General features: G+C 35.3%; 1 protein-coding gene across 2 annotated transcripts in view; it reads right to left on the bottom strand.

The window, feature by feature from the left end:
• Positions 1-18,541, bottom strand: part of ACVR2A (activin A receptor type 2A) — an 82,888-nt gene that overhangs the window by 10,145 nt on the left and 54,202 nt on the right. The window contains exons 5-8 of one of the 2 annotated variants that reach the window (XM_043576640.1): positions 8,323-8,346; positions 3,875-4,018; positions 1,411-1,554; positions 267-412 (exon numbers count right to left, since the gene is read on the bottom strand). In XM_043576640.1, coding sequence (XP_043432575.1) covers positions 267-412; positions 1,411-1,554; positions 3,875-4,018; positions 8,323-8,346 — 458 coding nt within the window. The remainder of the gene's footprint in view (positions 1-266; positions 413-1,410; positions 1,555-3,874; positions 4,019-8,322; positions 8,347-18,541) is intronic. The other variant, XM_043576641.1, reaches the window with a different exon arrangement.

The raw sequence follows: 18,541 nt of genomic DNA, 5'->3' as shown, positions 1-18,541 counted from the left end.
AAATACATTTTCAATGTTATCCATGCTTTCAGAAATGAGACAAAATGTAAGTCAATAATTAAATTTTGCTAATGATATTAATATATACATTATCCAAAATACTTCCTAGCCAATCTCAAAGCCAATGTGAAAAAGAAATGAAAATCAACTGCCTCCTATAGCATGGTTGGAGAATTAGGGGGAAAATAAATTTTCCACAGGATTATTAAAAATTTAAATAATAAATATTAACTTATTTGGGAAAACAGTATAAGTTTTAGCTCTACCTGTGAGATATGGCAGGTTTGTGGCCATCTTTTAGGCCAGGTATATCCTCATGTAAGTATGCCAATCCTCTTGCCATGGTTTCTGCAATATGACACAATTCGTTCCAAGAGACCACATTAGCCTTTAGAAAGTCTGACAGTGAACCCTAAAGAAAAGGGCGGGGGGGGGGGAAAAACAACTTATGCTCTTGATAAAAGTCATATGACATGGAGACTTTACTTTTAAGAAATGATAGGAGGCAACATATCTTTACTTTTAGTGAATATTAACATCTAAAAATCCATTTTTCTGGAATGATTCAAGTTTCCTCTTAGTAAACATTTGAGTAGGAAGGAATATCCCTAATCTTTAAAGTTTTGCTACAAGACACAGTCGACTTCCTCCTATTTAGAAGGCAGGAGTTAAAAAAAAAAAAAAAGACTATTTGAAAATTAAGTTCGAGAAATATTTAAAAAGTTAAAATATACAGACTACAGAGATGTTACACCATAGGACTGGGAAACCCAAAATTAAGACCAATAAACTATGTCAGAATCTTCCTCTAAAGATTATTGCCATCCTTTTGGTCAAGAATTTAGGGAAGTATAAGAGCCACTTATATCTGACAGTGACGAAACTGACTGCCAAGGAGAACACAATTTCCTATTTCATTAAAATGTACTTTCACACTAAATCTGAAAGTAGAAAAATTGAGGAAAAATAGCAGGTATGTTTTAGTGATAACCACTCCACAAATCAGTGACAGAACAAAGATCATCAGATAAATCTCTTGCCTCTATTTTTCTCACAGGCTACACTGTGAGGAACAAAATTCAAGCTAAAAAATGGTCCGTGTAATAAAAATGGATCACGTATGGTAAATGAAAATTACTAAGCACTAGCTACACTGAAATAATTATTTGTGAGAGAGGTATAAAACTGCAGCACGAGAAATAAGGGACAGAAGACTGGTATTATATAAGTAGAGGGTTAGGTGAAAAAGTTGCCATCTTTGCTCTTATATTATTTTTTTTTTTAATTTGTAAATATTAACTGTCTATAATAACATACTGTTCCCAGAAAAATAAATCTGAGCAATTTGTGGCCAACATTAAGTAGGTAAGCCAACCCTGATCTGGAGTTAAAATGAAAAGTAGTTTTTACCTTTTCATGAAATGCTGTGATTAGCCAAAGGTCCACATCAACACTGGTGCCTCGTTTTTCTGCACCAATGAACTGTAATATGTTCTCATGTTTCATTCCAGGTAAACTATAAACTTCATATTCATTTTGCCATGACTGTTTGTCCTAGAGTTAAAAAGAAGGAATGGTAAGAATGCAAAGAACACAGGCAAATAAACCATATCTAAGAGATAACTGAAGTAGATTCTAAGGCAAAATTTAAAAATAAAGCTGTGTGTTAAAAGACTCTTTGATTTCATCTTATTTTTTCATAAAAGAAATCTGACAATAAGGTAACAACTCCATCACAAATGCCTGCCCTGCCCCATTCGCTCAAACATTCTTTTTCGTGTTTCTTGCTTGTAAATATAGGAGTTAGCAGAAATGCCAGACTTCTGTATCTAACGATGGTAATACATTCTGCTTACAATTTAGTACTGTAGTGTAATTTTATCATGGTATGAAGTTACTTGTGTTTATTCAGAATAATCTCTGTAAGATATGAATTTCAGGTAGAACGACTTCATCTCAACAGAAGACAATGTTTTTGTTCAAAGACTAACATTATATCAAACATTCTTAACAAAATGTTGAAAATACCCCGCAAAGTCAATAGGAGAGCAATAGGGTATAAATAGGCAATACAATAATTTTAAATACTATACGCTCATTTGTGCCTGCAAGTGATCCATGCTTACTACATGTCTACTTATAAAGGATTAGTTTCTCTTCACAATGGAAGAATAATAAAAGTTTGAGGCACCATAGCATAATGGTTAGGAACCCTCTGGATCCAAACTATGTTAAGAACCTTTGCCAAGTTACATCATCATTCAGTTACCTCATTAACAAAATGGAGACTATAGTGTCTGCCCACAGAGTTGCTGTATTATAGGTATACTGTATGTTTTATTCTATGTATGAGTACTGTATCGATACGTATTACAGAGTACACGTATGTGAAGCACCTCTACCTGACACAACAGAAGCACTCAATAAAACATTAGCTACTGTTATTCTTGCTGTTGTTACCTTTATGTTAATATCCAAAGGCCTTTCTCTAATTTTTTTTTTAAGTTTATTTATTTTGAGAGAGCAGAGGAGAGGCAAAGACAGAGGGAGACAGAGGATCCCAAGCAGGCTCCACACTGTCAGCGCAGAGCCCAATGTGGGGCAAGAACCCACGAACCATGAGATCATGACCTGAACCAAAATCAAGAGTCAGATGCTCAACCGACTGAGCCACCCAGGCACCCCAGCCTTTCTCTCATTTTTAAGCTTCTTCCAACAATAAAAGAAAAACCCTGAATTTGTGAATATTAGCAGTACAGACCCAACTCTTCCTCTGAGAACTATAGTTTTAAAATATCTGCACTGCTACCAAAAAAAAAAAAAAAGGTAAAAAACTTCTTCACCGACTCTAACAGGCTTTAGAGGAGGCAAGAAAGATAAAAGATAGGTATATAAATTTGACTGTATAACTTTGGAATAAGGAAGATCTGTGAAGATACAGTGGTGGAGCCTGCATCACCAAACCCAACCAGGATTGCAATACCACACATGGCATTAGCTAGAGGGGCGTATAAGCAAGAGACAAGGAAGAAGAAATCATCATAGATCGATACCACCAATGGAATAAAACAAAACATAAGAACAGCTCAGAGGTGCATTAGACCAGGGTTTTATGAGGTAAGCCCCCTTTAAAAGAAAAATAAGTCGGGGTGCCTGTGTGGCTCAGTCAGCTGAGCGTCCAACTTTAACTCGGGTCATGATCTCACAATTCATGAGTTTGAGCCCCGCATCTGGCTCACTGCTGTCAGTGCAGAGCCCACTTCAGATTCTCCATCCCCTTCTATTTCTGCCCCTCCCCTGGGTTCTTTCTCCCTCTCTCTTAAAAAAAAAAAAAAAAAAAAAAAAAAAAAAAAAAAAAAAAGATTAATAAATACTTTAAAAATTAAAAAAAGGGAAAGAAAAACAAGTCCACAGTAAACCAATTACTGGGCATCCTGATTCACTGCCTCTGATAATTCACCAAACAAAATGAATCAGTCCGGGTAATAATACCTTTAAATAACTCTAGAACAAGCATGCTATTCTATCATTCTTCTGTTTGTTTTCTGATAATGTCAATGGGACATTAAAAGTTATCCAATGAAATTATATTACTGGAATCCTCATCTTCATTTTGCACTTCTGTAGAATTTTTATTGGCAAAAGATCTCCTGTGTGTTCATTTATTGTATTTCCACCACTCCAAAGACTACTGTATACAATTCCATGCCTCAGATGAGAAGGCGGACAAAAGGGGTAACCATTTTCCTCAGTATCACAAAGAACCACCTTGAAATATATGGTTTGTATTTTCAGACTGTTTCTGAATTATACTAATCGAGCCAGGTGTATCTTTTAAAAAATATGTGCAGATCAGAAAAATACAATAACATACCTGTATTGGAAATATTTTCACAGCTACATATTCATTGAGCAACTGGGCTTTCCAAACACAACCAAATCTTCCCCTTGCTTTCACTTCTAATAACTGTAGTGGCTTCAAACCTAGTAACGGAGAAGGTGGGGGTGGTCCTGGGTCCTAAGATAAACAATAATGATAATATTAAAAAGCAGCACACAATACATATCAATTCTAAATATGAGAAAAAAGGGAGTATACTGAGGAATCAATTGACAGAAATGGTAAACACATACAAATGACATTAACTTCAGTCTTGCCAAAACTGATTTCTCAAGCATTACTAATTATTTATAGTGATCATAAGGCAAGCCACTTGAATCAAGAGTTTTCATAATAACATTCAGTGAATAACATTCACTACTGCTATCTAAGTACAGCAGGAGAAATCTCAAATCATTTTTAGTTTCACTAATTTTCTGGACTAAGATTTTCTGTGACTTTTAGGATATTACTTAACAGTATTTCAATGGTTTCATCTAGTTGATACTTCATTAGAAGAGGAGGATTTTAAAAGTGCCAGCAACAGCAAGTTATGACTATGTCTCAAAGAAAAATACTCCTCAAAATCCACTACTTTCCCCAGTGACTGTTTATCTTTAATCTCAGAAATGCCCATAGTCCTTCTCAAACACACTGCAAATAAGTGTATCAAAGCACATAAGAGAAATATTTTGAATAGCCAAACTATTACGTTCATTCTGATTTTTCAACCTATTAGCAATTCATCCCTTTGCTTATAATTACCAAATTGACCTGAAATAAAAATTATTAGTGTTCTGAGTCTGACTGGCAAAGAAAGTACAAATTATAATCCAGAAAATGAGTGGTCACTGTAGTAGATGTACAAGGTAAGTAAAACGAAAGAGAAGAGTACTGCTACAGGTAATTTAAAAAATGGAGGAAATACAGTATGTGAACAGGAGCACAACATTTATGAAACACAAGGGAATCCTCCCTATACGAACTCCTCACTAGAAGCCTCGTATCAGTTCAAGATCTACAACTAAAACAAGATGTAGGAAGCCTTCAGAAAAGCTTCCAGAGCAAAGTAATAAAAATGTTTGAAAGGCTGCATAATGAGTATTGTAAGGAGGAACTAAAGTTTCTGTGGCAACAGCAACAGACACTGTGACCCTGGATGGCATCTAAGTCGCTTGGAAAGAGTGTGCCATACCCTTATCCATGCAGCTCTCTTTCCCTTTCCTCTCAAGACAAAAATCTCTTCTAATGCCCTAAGACTGTCAGTGCTCCCTTTAGGTATTATTCAGCCTATTGGTGGCACTCAAGAATTTTAAAAGTTGACATCTACGTTAGAAAGACCCTCAAAAAATAGATACATTGCAAGGTATAAAAGAGGAAAAATGTGCAATTTCACTGTGGGCAATCTTTATAACATGGCTTTAGAATTCCTATTTTAAAATAGGAGGATAAACTAGAATACTTCCTGTAACTAATTTCAACCTCAAATGTTTATTTTTAAAATGTCTACAAAAGCTGCTTTTCCTTCACACATTGAAAAGATGAAAGGTTGTACAGTAGAGCTAAAGAGTGCTGCGGTTTCACAGAGTGAGGAGTCTAGGAAGTCAGATACAAATCTTAGAGAAGTATGGCCCCCAAAGTTACGATTCTCAGTGGGAGAGGACAGAAGAATCTATGGAGAGATTTTATCAAAACTAAACCTACCCTACCTCATTCCTTGACTGGTCACTTATAACTGTAATAAGAGATTCTACTGAAAAAGAGTATGTTATTTACGTGGATGTGAAGACAGGAGAAAAAAAGGTTGAAAACTACTCTTGCGGAGGCAAGAGAAACCACTCATGTTCAAAATCCAAGAATTATTAGATAACTGCATAAACTAATTAACGTTAACAGAAAAATTTATGTTTGAAAAACTTTATAAGCATTTTTTTAATGTTTATTTATTCTTGAGATAGAGGAAGAGACAGAGCATGAGCCGGGGAGGGGCAGAGTGAGAGAGGGACACAGAATCCGAAGCAAGCTCCAGGCTCTGAGCTGTCGGCACAGAGCCCGATGCAGGGCTTGAACTCAGGAGCTGTGAGATCATCATCACCTGAGCTGAAGTCGGACGCTTAACCGACTGAGCCAACCAGGTGCCCCTGAAAAACTTTAAAATTACTATAAAGTTAAAATCAATGATTTCCCCCCTTCTTTAGAAGTAAGTCAGAAACGTCAAGTTGTCAAAGCAGGGATAACAAAAACTAAAGTATGCAGATAAGAGCTGAAAGGTGAAGAGGCAAAATAACGAGGTAAAGAATAGAATCGCTCTTTACTTAAACATTAAGATTTTGAATAACCTTAATATAAATTGATAATGTCTCTTGATAACATTCTATATTACCAATTCTGTTCTAAAGAGTACCAACCGCACAGCTAGGATTTAGTCTATAAAACAGTATTGAGATGACTTAATCCACATCTCAAATTAAGAATATGTCAGCAGTTCAAAATAATACTAACCTTAATTTTAGGAAACATGCAAGAACTCTCAATGTCTATACTTAGGGGGAAAAGATGGCTGAATATTTTCTAAGTGCAAAGATAAACTTCAAGGTTCCCATAAGTTTCCAAGGTTTTGTTTGGCAAGTTCTAAGCTACCATTATTTCAGTAAAGCATCTTAGGTCACTCTCCCAATGACATTACCATTCTATTCAGTATTATATCATAACAACCTGAAAACAGACTGTTGTCAAAATTACTTATAAATAAAAAGCTTAAATTTAAGAACACTGGCAAATTTTTAAAGGGTGAGGAAAAGGTCTACAAAAACACATTCGTATAAAATCTCAAAACTTTTAGAAATGATACATGTGTTTTTAAATAATACTCTATAATACTTAAAAGTTGAGACTCAAAATGAGCTAATGAAGTACAGCTAACTGAATAAAATATATAGTGCCAAATCAATATGCCTTTTTGTTTTAATGAAAAATTACTAGAATATTCTATGTCATACTTTTCAACTCTTCATTAAATTTATAAGACGCTTTAACTGTATCTCTAATATTTGGCTTTTATTTATCCTATCATCTAAGAATATCAGAAATTATTTTCAGTTTATGAGCATCATTATACTAATTTACCCACCAAAAGTCAATGCAGTTCACGCTTGAACAACATGGGTTTGAACTTCAGCGGTCCACTTATTATGTTTCTTTTTTCTTCCAATAAATATAATGCAATGTATTTTCTCTTCCTTATGATTTTCTTAATAACATTTTTTTTGTCTCTAACTTACTTTATTGTAAGAATAAAGTAAGTATGTATATCAAACATACAACATACAAAATATATGTTAATCAATGGTTTGTGTTACCAGTCACAAAATTTAGTACTTTGATGGGGGTAAAAAGTTACATGCAGATTTGACCGTGTAGGGCGTCGGCACTCCCTTCACCCCGCATTGTTCAAGAGTCAACTGTACTTGATTCTAGGAATAAAGATTTATACCTTTAAAATATATCAACAACCCAAAGAGACAAATTCAGATTTAAACTTCATAATGACATCAACATTCTGATGTTATCCATAAAACATGTCTTCGTCCTACTACACAGAAAACCACCTTCTAGGGAGCCATGGTAAGGTGTGCAGAATTCCTGAAAACTTGCCCTAAGTCTCCAGTTCTCTTGCAATAAATACCCATGCTACTTTGCACAGTTAAGAAGACATGTATTAGAACATAGCTCTGATTACATCTCTTCTTTACCCATTTGTATATGAAAATTATACAATTCTGGCATCAGAAGACCTCATGTCGAGAAACAACAAATGGCAGTAGCTGAAAAAAAGTGCACCTACCCAAACACCACTACCCTCTAGAATTACTAAAATCAAGACTGGAATAAATTAGTACAAGTGAAGAGCTGCAAAGTAGTCTGTGATCATTTTCTTTATTCTGAGTTCTCAAGGGTGAGAAGGGTGAATTCTAATCTAAAATAAAGCCTTAATCTCTAGAGAGCAAAAGATGAACTGGCTAGCCCATTTGCTACAGAGGCTAAAGATGCAAGAAACTATCTGAAAATATAGATTTCATGTATAAGATAATGGGTTCAACCAGAAAGTCAGCTCCTGTTAAAAATGTGCATACGTGAACATTTAAGCTAGTGACATTTCTAGCCACTAGGGGTTAATGTCTACTCAACTAAAACCGTTGTTTCTACATTCCAACTTAGATAAGTATAAATGCTGGTAACGATTCCTTGAAAACCAAAACTATTACGTGGCAAATCAATCATGTTTTTAATACTAAAAGTGGTAAAAAAAAAAAAAAAATCATAACAAATTTATAAAGGATGCACAATAAAGCAACAAAGACAACAAAAATCTAAAAACAAAATGTTCAGTATGCATCCACAAAAAGTTCCACAACCATAAAACAAACATCAATGCATCTTACCTCTATCATTATATGAAAGGCGTGCTTGTGAAGAAAAAACACAGGCAAAAGAAATTACGATTTATATCAAGAATGAAATGAAAAATGACACATCAGTTACAAAAGTGAAAGAAAGAGAATAATGATTTAGCTTTTTAAAATTGGCAATGATCCAATTTATCATATTTTTAAAATAAAAGTTGGGAACACTTTCCTTATAAACAGAGGAAAGTAATATCAAACAAACAAAAAACTTGGACATTACCTTTCAGATAAGGGGTATTATTATATACATGGTTCTGGTATGACCCCAAGTTACCTGATCCAATAAACTTCCGAGTCTTAAGTAATTGTTACGTGTTTTTCTAAGAAGTTCTAGAGTCTCAACTGGAAGAGTAAAATGAGCAATTTAATTGAGAAAATATCTTGGAATTGGCTTCTGGACACGAGAGGGCAGTATTGCCTTTAACAAAAACCAGGAGCAGCACAGGAGACATTTTTATGTAACTAGAAGTTGGTTCTCAGCCCACACTCTAACAGTTGTTTTACGAATCTCTAAAATCTATTTCCTGAACTGCTTCACTCCCTTTTCATGGAAGACAGTAGAATCATAATAGAAAAATGTTCCTGATGTCTTTGTGTGTGCAACATAAACAATATACTAGGGTAAGAAAATAAGACTGAGGAAAAAATTTTAAAAATGAGATTTAAGTAGAACACAGTGACAGGCCAGGCCCACTGTTGACTACTTACTAGCCACATAAGAGTGAAGAAGTCAAGTAGTGGTGGCCATGAGAACAAGTATCCATACATATTTTTTAGTCTGAGGACACTTAGATACTGACAAGACTTTTGAAAATAAGATTTTCATTTTCCCAGTCATCCTAATATAGTTAAGGGCCTAAATTTATAATTAAGAGAAATACTGTCACCAATATAAAAATCCCCTCCTTCAAATCCCCTCCAATCGCTGAGTATAACCGCCATTTCTAATATCTCTACAATATTTATACAGAGAATAGCACTGATTTGACAATTCATTTATCTGCACCAGCAGCTTAGTTTTTCTTCCTTCTTGATTTTTCTCCTATGATAATGGTTCAGGATTATTTATAATTCATCTAAACGGCTTAGCTAATCCTACTATCACAACATCTTATCAGTACTCCAGAGTAAAATTCATCTCTTTGAAAGAAATACATGCCAAATGAATAACTAGACTTTAGCTTGCCAGGGCATAGGTATGTCTCAGGTTTTGTTTTACAAGGACTTGTAACAGGGATAATAAACCTACCACTGCAAGTAACACTGTGCAAGTATGTGCCATCCATGCATCTTACCAAAAAGTCTATCTTTGCTCAATATACTTCTCAATAAATGAACATGAGAATAAGTCCTAGAATGATCAAGCTAAACAAGAGATGCCAACGACAGGCCTCAATGTGTAAACTATGTTACAAAATAAAAGGGTCAAAACAGAATCCAAAAAAATTAAATCACTGAAATACATGGATAAAAAGCAACCAAGCCAAACAAACAAACACACAAAAAACAATCTGAATTCACAACACAGAAAATGAAACTTGACTATCATGCACTATAACTGGAGAGAACAGTAAAAAACAAATCAGCACATTAATGTCAAGTCATTAGGCTCCTGGATGCGAAAGAGACTTCGCTGCTTATTCCATAAGGGGGAAAGAAATTTAACTAAATTATATTGCCAAATATCAGAAAATAATGACTAGGACTTCTCCATTCACTCAACCAATCTTTACTGAGCGCCTACTTTGTGCCAGACACTGACTATCTGGCTTCTCGTGATGCTTACTACAGTGTGGGGAAGTAAGACTAATCAAAGATACCACACAAATGAATGCATAATTATGAAATAATTGCAATAAAAAGAAATTCAGTATCCTGAGCACCTGTAAGGAGAAAACTGACTTACACTGGCAGGTTAAATAAGATTTTCCTGGGGAGAGGATCCTTGAAAAATGGAGTAAGTACTAGAGGGAGACAGATTAGGTACGAAAATGGCATTGGGATACAATGACTCGTGCAACCAAATAGTTACTGGTTCTATTTACTGAGAACGAGGTTTTGGAGAGATTATTTCCCTGAATGTTAACTACTTGGAAATATCTGATGTTTTAGTTGTTTAGTAGGCAGTTAGATGTTTAGTAGGCAGTTAGATATGCTGATGTTTAGTAGGCAGTTAGATATACAGAACAGGAATACAAAGAAATCTTTCTAGATTACGGATTCTGGTTCATTTATATACTATAAACATATAGGACATATACTATGAATTTTCTATTTACTACTTAAACCATTCCAAGATTGATATATTTTATGTGTGTGTGTGTGTACATACACATATGTGTATATATACATACACACACATATATACATACATATAACAGGGGGATAACTCACTAAATATCTTCTTAGGACCTCAAGAAGAATTAAGGACCCCTCCTACCCCCTGCCCCCTACACAAAGCATTCGAAAACCGACCAATTCTGAATTTGTCTCATCTTAGTCATCTAATTATCTCATGCTGTAGGAAATTTTACAGTTGCTAATTTTAAAAAAGACTATTGCCAAGCAGACAGAAATAGAATATATAAAGAAATAATATAGTGTATGTATCAGAACAAATGTTTCTGAGCTAGGAAGACATTATACATTAACAGATTCAATAATATTGATACCGCCAAATGCACAGCCATCATTCTATCCAGTTAGATCTTCAAAATTCCACTGTGATGGACCAACTCCTACTTCCTCCAGTTTCTCTCAACTAACTCCTGAAAGCAAGGCAAAGGCAGACAGAGGTGGATGAGCCAGGATTCTGAATAAGTTCCCTAAGGAGAAGGTAGCTCCTCAGGGTAGTTAGCAGGGGGGAGGTTAAAAGTCTGAAGAGACCAATCTCCTTCTGGCCACTGCTCAAAAGCATCAGGTTTATTATTAAGGATAGAAGAAATTTTTATTTATTTTAGCATTTGTATTCTTCAAGTAAAGCTGCAAAAAGCAAAAGGATCACTACATATATTCTATAAATTATGGCATGGTAAGATGGTTATGTTTACCTACAGGGTTATATGTACTTACTATAAAAGCTATTTTGACTTTGTAAATATTCGTTGTTTATATTTTTTAATGTTTTTTTTTTTTTTGAAAGAGAGAGACAGCATGAGTGGGGAAGGGCAGAGAGAGGGAGACACAGATTCCAAAGCAGGCTCCAGGCTCTGAGCCATCAGCACAGTGCCCGACGTGGGGCTCAAACCCATGAACCGTGAGATCATGACCTGAGCCGAAGTCGGACGCTTAACCAACTGAGCCACCCAGGCACCTCTCGTTGTTTATATTTTTATATAAACAGTAACTCAAAGGGTATACAAGGTTGTATCTGAGAAGGGAAACGTTTTGGAGATGAAGGATACAAAAGGAACTTCAACTTTATCAATAATGTTTTCCTAAAGATCCAAAGTAGATGTAAGAAAATGTCTGTTCTGAGTGGTAGGTGTTTGTAATATTTTTCTCAAAACTTCCCTGTATTTTGCTCCTTTATTTATGACATAAATGTAAATAAAGATTTAGTTATCAGCCAAAAAAACAAAATACTTTAAACATACTTTATATACTCTGATCATCCTCTTTATCCTACTTTAGTTTTTTACAGACCCCACCTAATTACTTACTGGAATAAATAAGCCACTCAATTAAAATCATTTCAGTGAATAATAATCCTTGGATATAAATGCCCAGACTCTACCATTCCAAAGACTGACACTAGAGCAAGACGCTTCACCTATCTGTCCCTTGTTTTTCTTGTCTATAAAATGGACTTAATAAAACAGAACCTATATTTGGGGTGTTGAAAGATTAATCTGTGTAAAGTGCTCTGTGTAGTCCTTGACAGAGTACTCAAAATGAAATTTTTTATTACGCTAATTTCAAAGTATTGGCATATAAATATGTATCTTCAATGGCTTCAATAAATACAACTTCGAGTACAATTCTGAAGTTGTTACTCTGGCAGCAATAATAGCTAACAGGTTTTGAGCACTTATCATTAGATAAGCGTCCCAGATATGGCTCCTGGTCACTATATAACTGGAGTCAGACATTTCTCCTCTTTTCCTCCACTCTTGCTCCCTTCTTACTCTGCCTGTCATTGCCAAGCTGCAAAGCCAAACAACCAATCAACCAACCTATTTTTTGTTCCCTTATATACTAACTGTGGGCTTCAAAAGGGAAGAACTGTCCCTCCGATGCTTATCACCACACATCAGCATGATGCCCAGCACACAACAGGCTCTCAAGCATTAGGTGAGTGGTTAAGCTAAAACAAAACAAACAAACCCGAACGAACACCTGACAGCCTATGTGATACAAGCAGCTTTTCACTAACAAATGGGCCTTTTCATTTTATTGTCTCAAATTAACAGAAAAGATTTGACAGTGATGAAGTAGCTAGGAATGAAGGAACAGATCTACGATGAGGTCCAGGAAGTAGAGTTGAGAAAAAATCAAAGTCACATCTTCCTATCTTCCATCTTGCCACATAAGAAAAAAGAGAAATTTTTTATTTTTTTGAATGGTTATTTAATTTTTGAGAGAGAGACAGAGCTAAGCAGGTGAGGGGCAGAGAGAGAGGGAGACACAGAATCCGAAACAGGCTCCATCCAGGCTCTGAGCTGTCAGCACAGAGCCCAATGTGGGGCTCGAACCCATGAACCATGAGATCATGATCTGAGCTGAAGTAGGACACTTAACTGAGTGAGCCACCCAGGCACCCTGAAAAAGGAGAAATTAGGTACTCTCATCTACATGCATCAGTCCCATTTGTAAATTGGAAGATGCGGTCCTCCACAGTCCAAAGAAAAACTGAATTCAAGATTTTAAAAATTAAATGGAAGTCATTTTTAGAAATAAAGTGCTCCATTATTAACTTTAGTGTACAGCTTTAACTCATTTTAAACTTTGGATAAAGCTTTTAATTTTTTTTCCTTCTCCTCTTCCCTTCTTTTTTGCTTTTGGATATAGAATTTCAGCAAATCTCAAGCAGTCTTGTCCATTCATTTGTTAAGTAAAATAATTCATATATGCCTAAGAGAGTAATTTTTTGTCAAGCTGCAAGTCTACAAATAATTTATGACACTTCTCCCAACAATCAGTTTAGAAGTATACATAAAACTTAGTTGTAATTTAAGTTGTAACAAAAATAATCACACACAAAGGTAGAACACAGAAGAAAGAGACATTTGCAGTAGTTATGAACTATTTCTTAGGCATGTACCAAAAAAAAAAGAAAAAAAAAAAGATGCTCAACTGCAAGACAAGAGCATTATATCACCAGATTTTAAACCTCCTAAAATAAGACAGTTAAAAATATTGTGAAATGTAGACTCCAGGTCTTAGCAGAAACCTAACACCAACTCAAAGCTAATAAAACATCAAGTTTTGAAATTTCATGAGCATACATTAGAGCTCCACTAAGTTTCACTTAAGAACACATCACTTAATCAGAATGAGACTGAAAAGTACTGAGCTGAAAAGCTATCCTCAGTATACCTTTAAATTAAAAGAAACCAATTGTGAAATAACATTTGTAGTTTATAAAAGGGAAGGAAAGCATGTATTCAAACGAATGAGATTAGAAAAAGGTGTCAGAGGATACATATCAACCCGTTAAAATTGATTATTTCAGGAAAATGATGAAGGAAAAAAAAGGAACAAATGGTTCTATCTCCTTTCTTTTGAACACACTTCCTTCTGTAGAATTTGTCTTATTATAACAAGCAAGTATTATAAATTCTTAAAAAGAAAAGAATTAAAAAGAGAAAGTGAGCCAACCTATTTCAAGATGTGGTTTTGCAAGTATAACAATATTAGCATGTTAAATACTCACTTAAATTTAGTAAATTTCCCCTTCATCCTCCCCAAATAAATAAGCAGCACACTTTCCTAAACTGGCTTGGTTGAATGTTAGGCTACCCTTTCAGTATCTTATTAATTTTAAATGGGTGCACATACAGACTCACGTTCAACAGGAAAGTCCTACACAGCATTTTTAGACAGCTTGGTTTCTCAGTGGACAGTAATTTGGCAGAGCATGAAATGACAACCTATTATTACTTTAATATTAAGGTCAACAGGATTATTTTGTATGCCCAATTCAGTATCCCAAACATCTGACAGCCTTTATTCTCTATCAGACCAAAATCTAGACAAAATGTCATGATGCAAAGAACTGAAGAGACTGATGTCACTTAAATAAGTATTAATGTTGCAATACTACAGTGCTATTTATATAGCCTTTAAAAATGCACAAGAAGTTAACTTCATACCTTGTTAAAGGTAGGTAATTTCTAGTTCCTAAAATCTGCTTTCTTATCAGCAAGTGTTTTTTATCAGCACAAATATAGATCTTATTAACAGGAAACTGAAGCTCACGTATGGTTTTGAGAGCGATGCAAACACTTTTATTGAAACCACATTAACTCTAACCACAATAAGACTTCTTAATCATAGAGTCAATGCATCTATTCCCTCCTATTCTTGACTCACCGGCACTAGAAAAACCAGTTGTGTTCAGTTTACTCACTGTAGATACAAGAGCAAATTCCTACATGTGGAAAGACAGTTTCAGCACAGGCAAAAGAAAAGGACCTAGGTGATGGAAATTAAAAGGATGCTTCAAAGCTTGTGATTGCAGAAAGAACTGAATACTGGCATTCTCTTATAAAAGCCTGAATACTTCAACTTATTCTACCCTAAAGACATACAGCCTCAATATTTTTCTTAAAACTAAGCCCTAAAGCTTTTTATTAAAGGAATCCCTGGGCATGCTGCATTATCATCTCAGTACAACTCTAAATGCAACAAAGTCAATTCAGTAATTCGTCACTTACAGAGTGGTTATATCTACAAACAGTAGGTGACAGACAGTAGTGATTACAATACACCCATGGTATTCAAGGGGCTTACAATCAAGTGGGAGACTGGAACATGTACACAAATGACTAGTGCCTTTCTCAACTGGGGCTATTCATCTGAATCACACAAGATATAAACTGACTTCAGCACTATTTTCTCAATTCTTTCAAGGACAGTACATAACTAATACCATTCCAGATATATATAATGGATGGCTTAAGGTGTAATGGGAGGAAAGAATAAAAAGGTAGATGTATGGAGGTATGGAAGCCCATATATCATACTCCAAACTGTGTATTCTTTGCTGTGGGTCATTGAGAGCCCTCAAATATTTTTTTAAAACAGAAGTAACATGGGGCACCTGGGTGGTTCAGTCAGTGAAGGGTCCAACTTCAGCTCCGATCATGATCTCACTGTTGGTGAGTTTTGAGCCCTGCGTCAGGCTTGCAGCTGTTAGCACAGAGCCTACTCTGGATCCTCTGTGCCCCTGTCTCTGCCCCTCCTCTACTCACACTATCTCAAAAATAAACAAACATTAAAAAAAATAATAATAATAAGTAATATAATCAGACATGTAAAACACTATTCTACAGTAACAGTATAGAAGAAGAGAGAAGACCAGCTGAGATTACAGAAATAATCTCAGCCATAGGTGTAATAATGTTCTGAACTACAAAAGATCAAGAAAGATAAAAAGGTGAATGAACAGGACTTGGTAAATGACAGGGCCAAAAAAAGTAGCAGCTGTCTCCAAGGCTTTCCATCCAGGATGACTGGATGATACCAAGACAGTGATACCATGGAACAATGTTAGAAACATAATAGTAACAGATTATAAAGAAAGAAGGATGGCTTCAATTAAAAAAAAAAAAAAAAGAACAAAATTACTTTACCCATACTTCTAACTATACTAGATCTGAGAATAAATATTTTTTACTGGTTACTAAGAACCATAATTAAAGACCAGATTTTAAAGCATGTATATTTCCATATCACTTCCTCACAATAAAATACTAACACCAGAAGAAATTCTAACTCGATGTCTTAGAAAGAATCCTACAATTTAGCTGTCAGAACCAGCTTAGTAAAAAGATACATGTGGATATCTCTCGTCTTCCAGGATGCCATAGAACTGATCTTTTAGCCCCCAGTGAGAATAAAAGACTGAAATCAGACCAAGGAATGATCACAGTATGTATAACTTCAGCTTGCTCTGTGAGATTCACTGTAAATTCTCAAGTATAGTTCTTATTGTAGCAATGACTTTTCAAGAAGATATTACCACAATGAGACTAATGTCTTACAAAGACCAATTAATTCACAAACCAGCCTTTAGCCAAAGCTTTAAGGAAAAGTTTACCTAATAAAAGGAATGAAATATTTCATGACACTGTCTAAAAATGTTTGAAAATTTGGGAGGAAAAATCCACAAGAATATAAGATCTTTCCAGAATTCCTAAAGCTAAACCCTGGAATTTTCCTAATTCATAAAACTTGAAATTAAGCTTTGAATATGCGAACCTGAATATGGACGAAATAGAGAAATCACCGTAAGACTTCAAATGTATGTCTCCCTTACTACCCCTGTCTCTCACAAAAGTCTTGAATAACTAATAGGGAGGGGCACTATCAATTCAGAGACTCAGGAATCCTTACCTACAACCAATCAATGCTGATAAACCTTATTCTAAAATGTGCTAAAAAATTTTCTTAATGGAAACACAGGAATATGCCCTTCTATATTTCCATGACTTTTCCTTTTTGTCCTATGTGAGGCCATATGATGATGTTATTACTCATTTTAGTAGTCAGACTATTCAATATCCAAAGTAGGAAAATAAATTAACCTATAGAATGATTTTGAGATGGCAGTGATGTTTACTGAATTTTTAAAACAGCAGAGACATCAGCTTCCTGGGGGGAGGGGAGGAGGCAGAACAGCATAAAGCAGTAAAGCTTTAGTGTCAGAGTCCTTGGTTCGGATTCCAGCTCTGACACTTGTGAGCTTTGCTATGTCTCAATTTCTTTATCTATAAAATAGGGATTGAAACTACATAAACAACCCTGTGAGGTAAAATCAAATCAGCATTTTTCACACCTGGCTGGTCACAAGAATCACCTTGGAAATTTATTAGAAACATAAAATCTCAGGCCCCACTCCATACTTACAGGGATGTGGCCCAAGAATTTGTATTTTTTAACAAATTCCAAAGATGAGCCTTACATACCAGTCATAATTTAGGAACCATGGAAAAAAATTTATGTATGTTTTTACATATTCTTATAGAAAATTCTTGTCTTTATATATTTATGTAACTTACCAGTATCCTAGTACAATACATTCTAAGTGTTCAATAAATACTTGATGTTATTATCAATAATTACTTTAAAATAGGAGATAAAATTGATCATTTTGTAACAGGATGGCCACTAAGCAGTGTTGCAGAACTACTTTGTATAATCCTCTCACCAAAAATGAGACTTAAAGCATGATACTATACTGTTTAAGACAGTGAGAGATGATCTAAACTAAGTTCCAAATTGATGACAACCCCTCTTTTGCACAACATAGTTTGCAACAGATGGAAAGCATAAAGTTAGGCATGTTTATATTTTTCCTAACAAAGCTTGACCATTCCAGATCATTCCATCACAAAACCATGCAAATTCACCACAGAGCAATTCAAGTGCTAAATAAATGTGTACAGTATCATTAATACGGTAACAAATATCCAAAGCCCACAGAAATGGATATTCATTGAAGATTCCTGATTCTCAGTTATTTATGAATAATAACTGCATCTTTCCTTTTTAAAGTCTAAACGTCTGAATTAATTATCATTTCTAAATAAAATGGCCTCATGTGTTAAGATACTGAGCCTTTTATTTTTTTTATTTATTTATTTTTTAATTTTTTTTTTTTAACGTTTATTTACTTTTGAGACAGAGAGAGACAGAGCATGAACGGGGGAGGGTCAGAAGAGAGAGAGGGAGACACAGAATCTGAAATAGGCTCCAGGCTCTGAGCTGTCAGCACAGAGCCTGACGCGGGGCTCGAACTCACGAACCGCGAGATCATAACCTGAGCCGAAGTCGGATGCTCAGCAAACTGAGCCACCCAGGCGCCCCGATACTGAGCCTTTTAAAAGAAAGTCCACGGGGCGCCTGGGTGGCGCAGTCGGTTGAGCGTCCAACTTCAGCCAGGTCATGATCTCGTGGTCCGTGAGTTCGAGCCCCGCGTCAGGCTCTGGGCTGATGGCTTAGAGCCTGGAGCCTGTTTCCGATTCTGTGT

Source organism: Prionailurus bengalensis, chromosome C1 (assembly GCF_016509475.1).
Source record: "Prionailurus bengalensis isolate Pbe53 chromosome C1, Fcat_Pben_1.1_paternal_pri, whole genome shotgun sequence".
Taxonomy (NCBI): domain Eukaryota; kingdom Metazoa; phylum Chordata; class Mammalia; order Carnivora; family Felidae; genus Prionailurus; species Prionailurus bengalensis.
The sequence above is the reverse complement of the archived record's forward strand: the minus strand, read 5'-3'. Positions and strand labels throughout refer to the sequence as shown.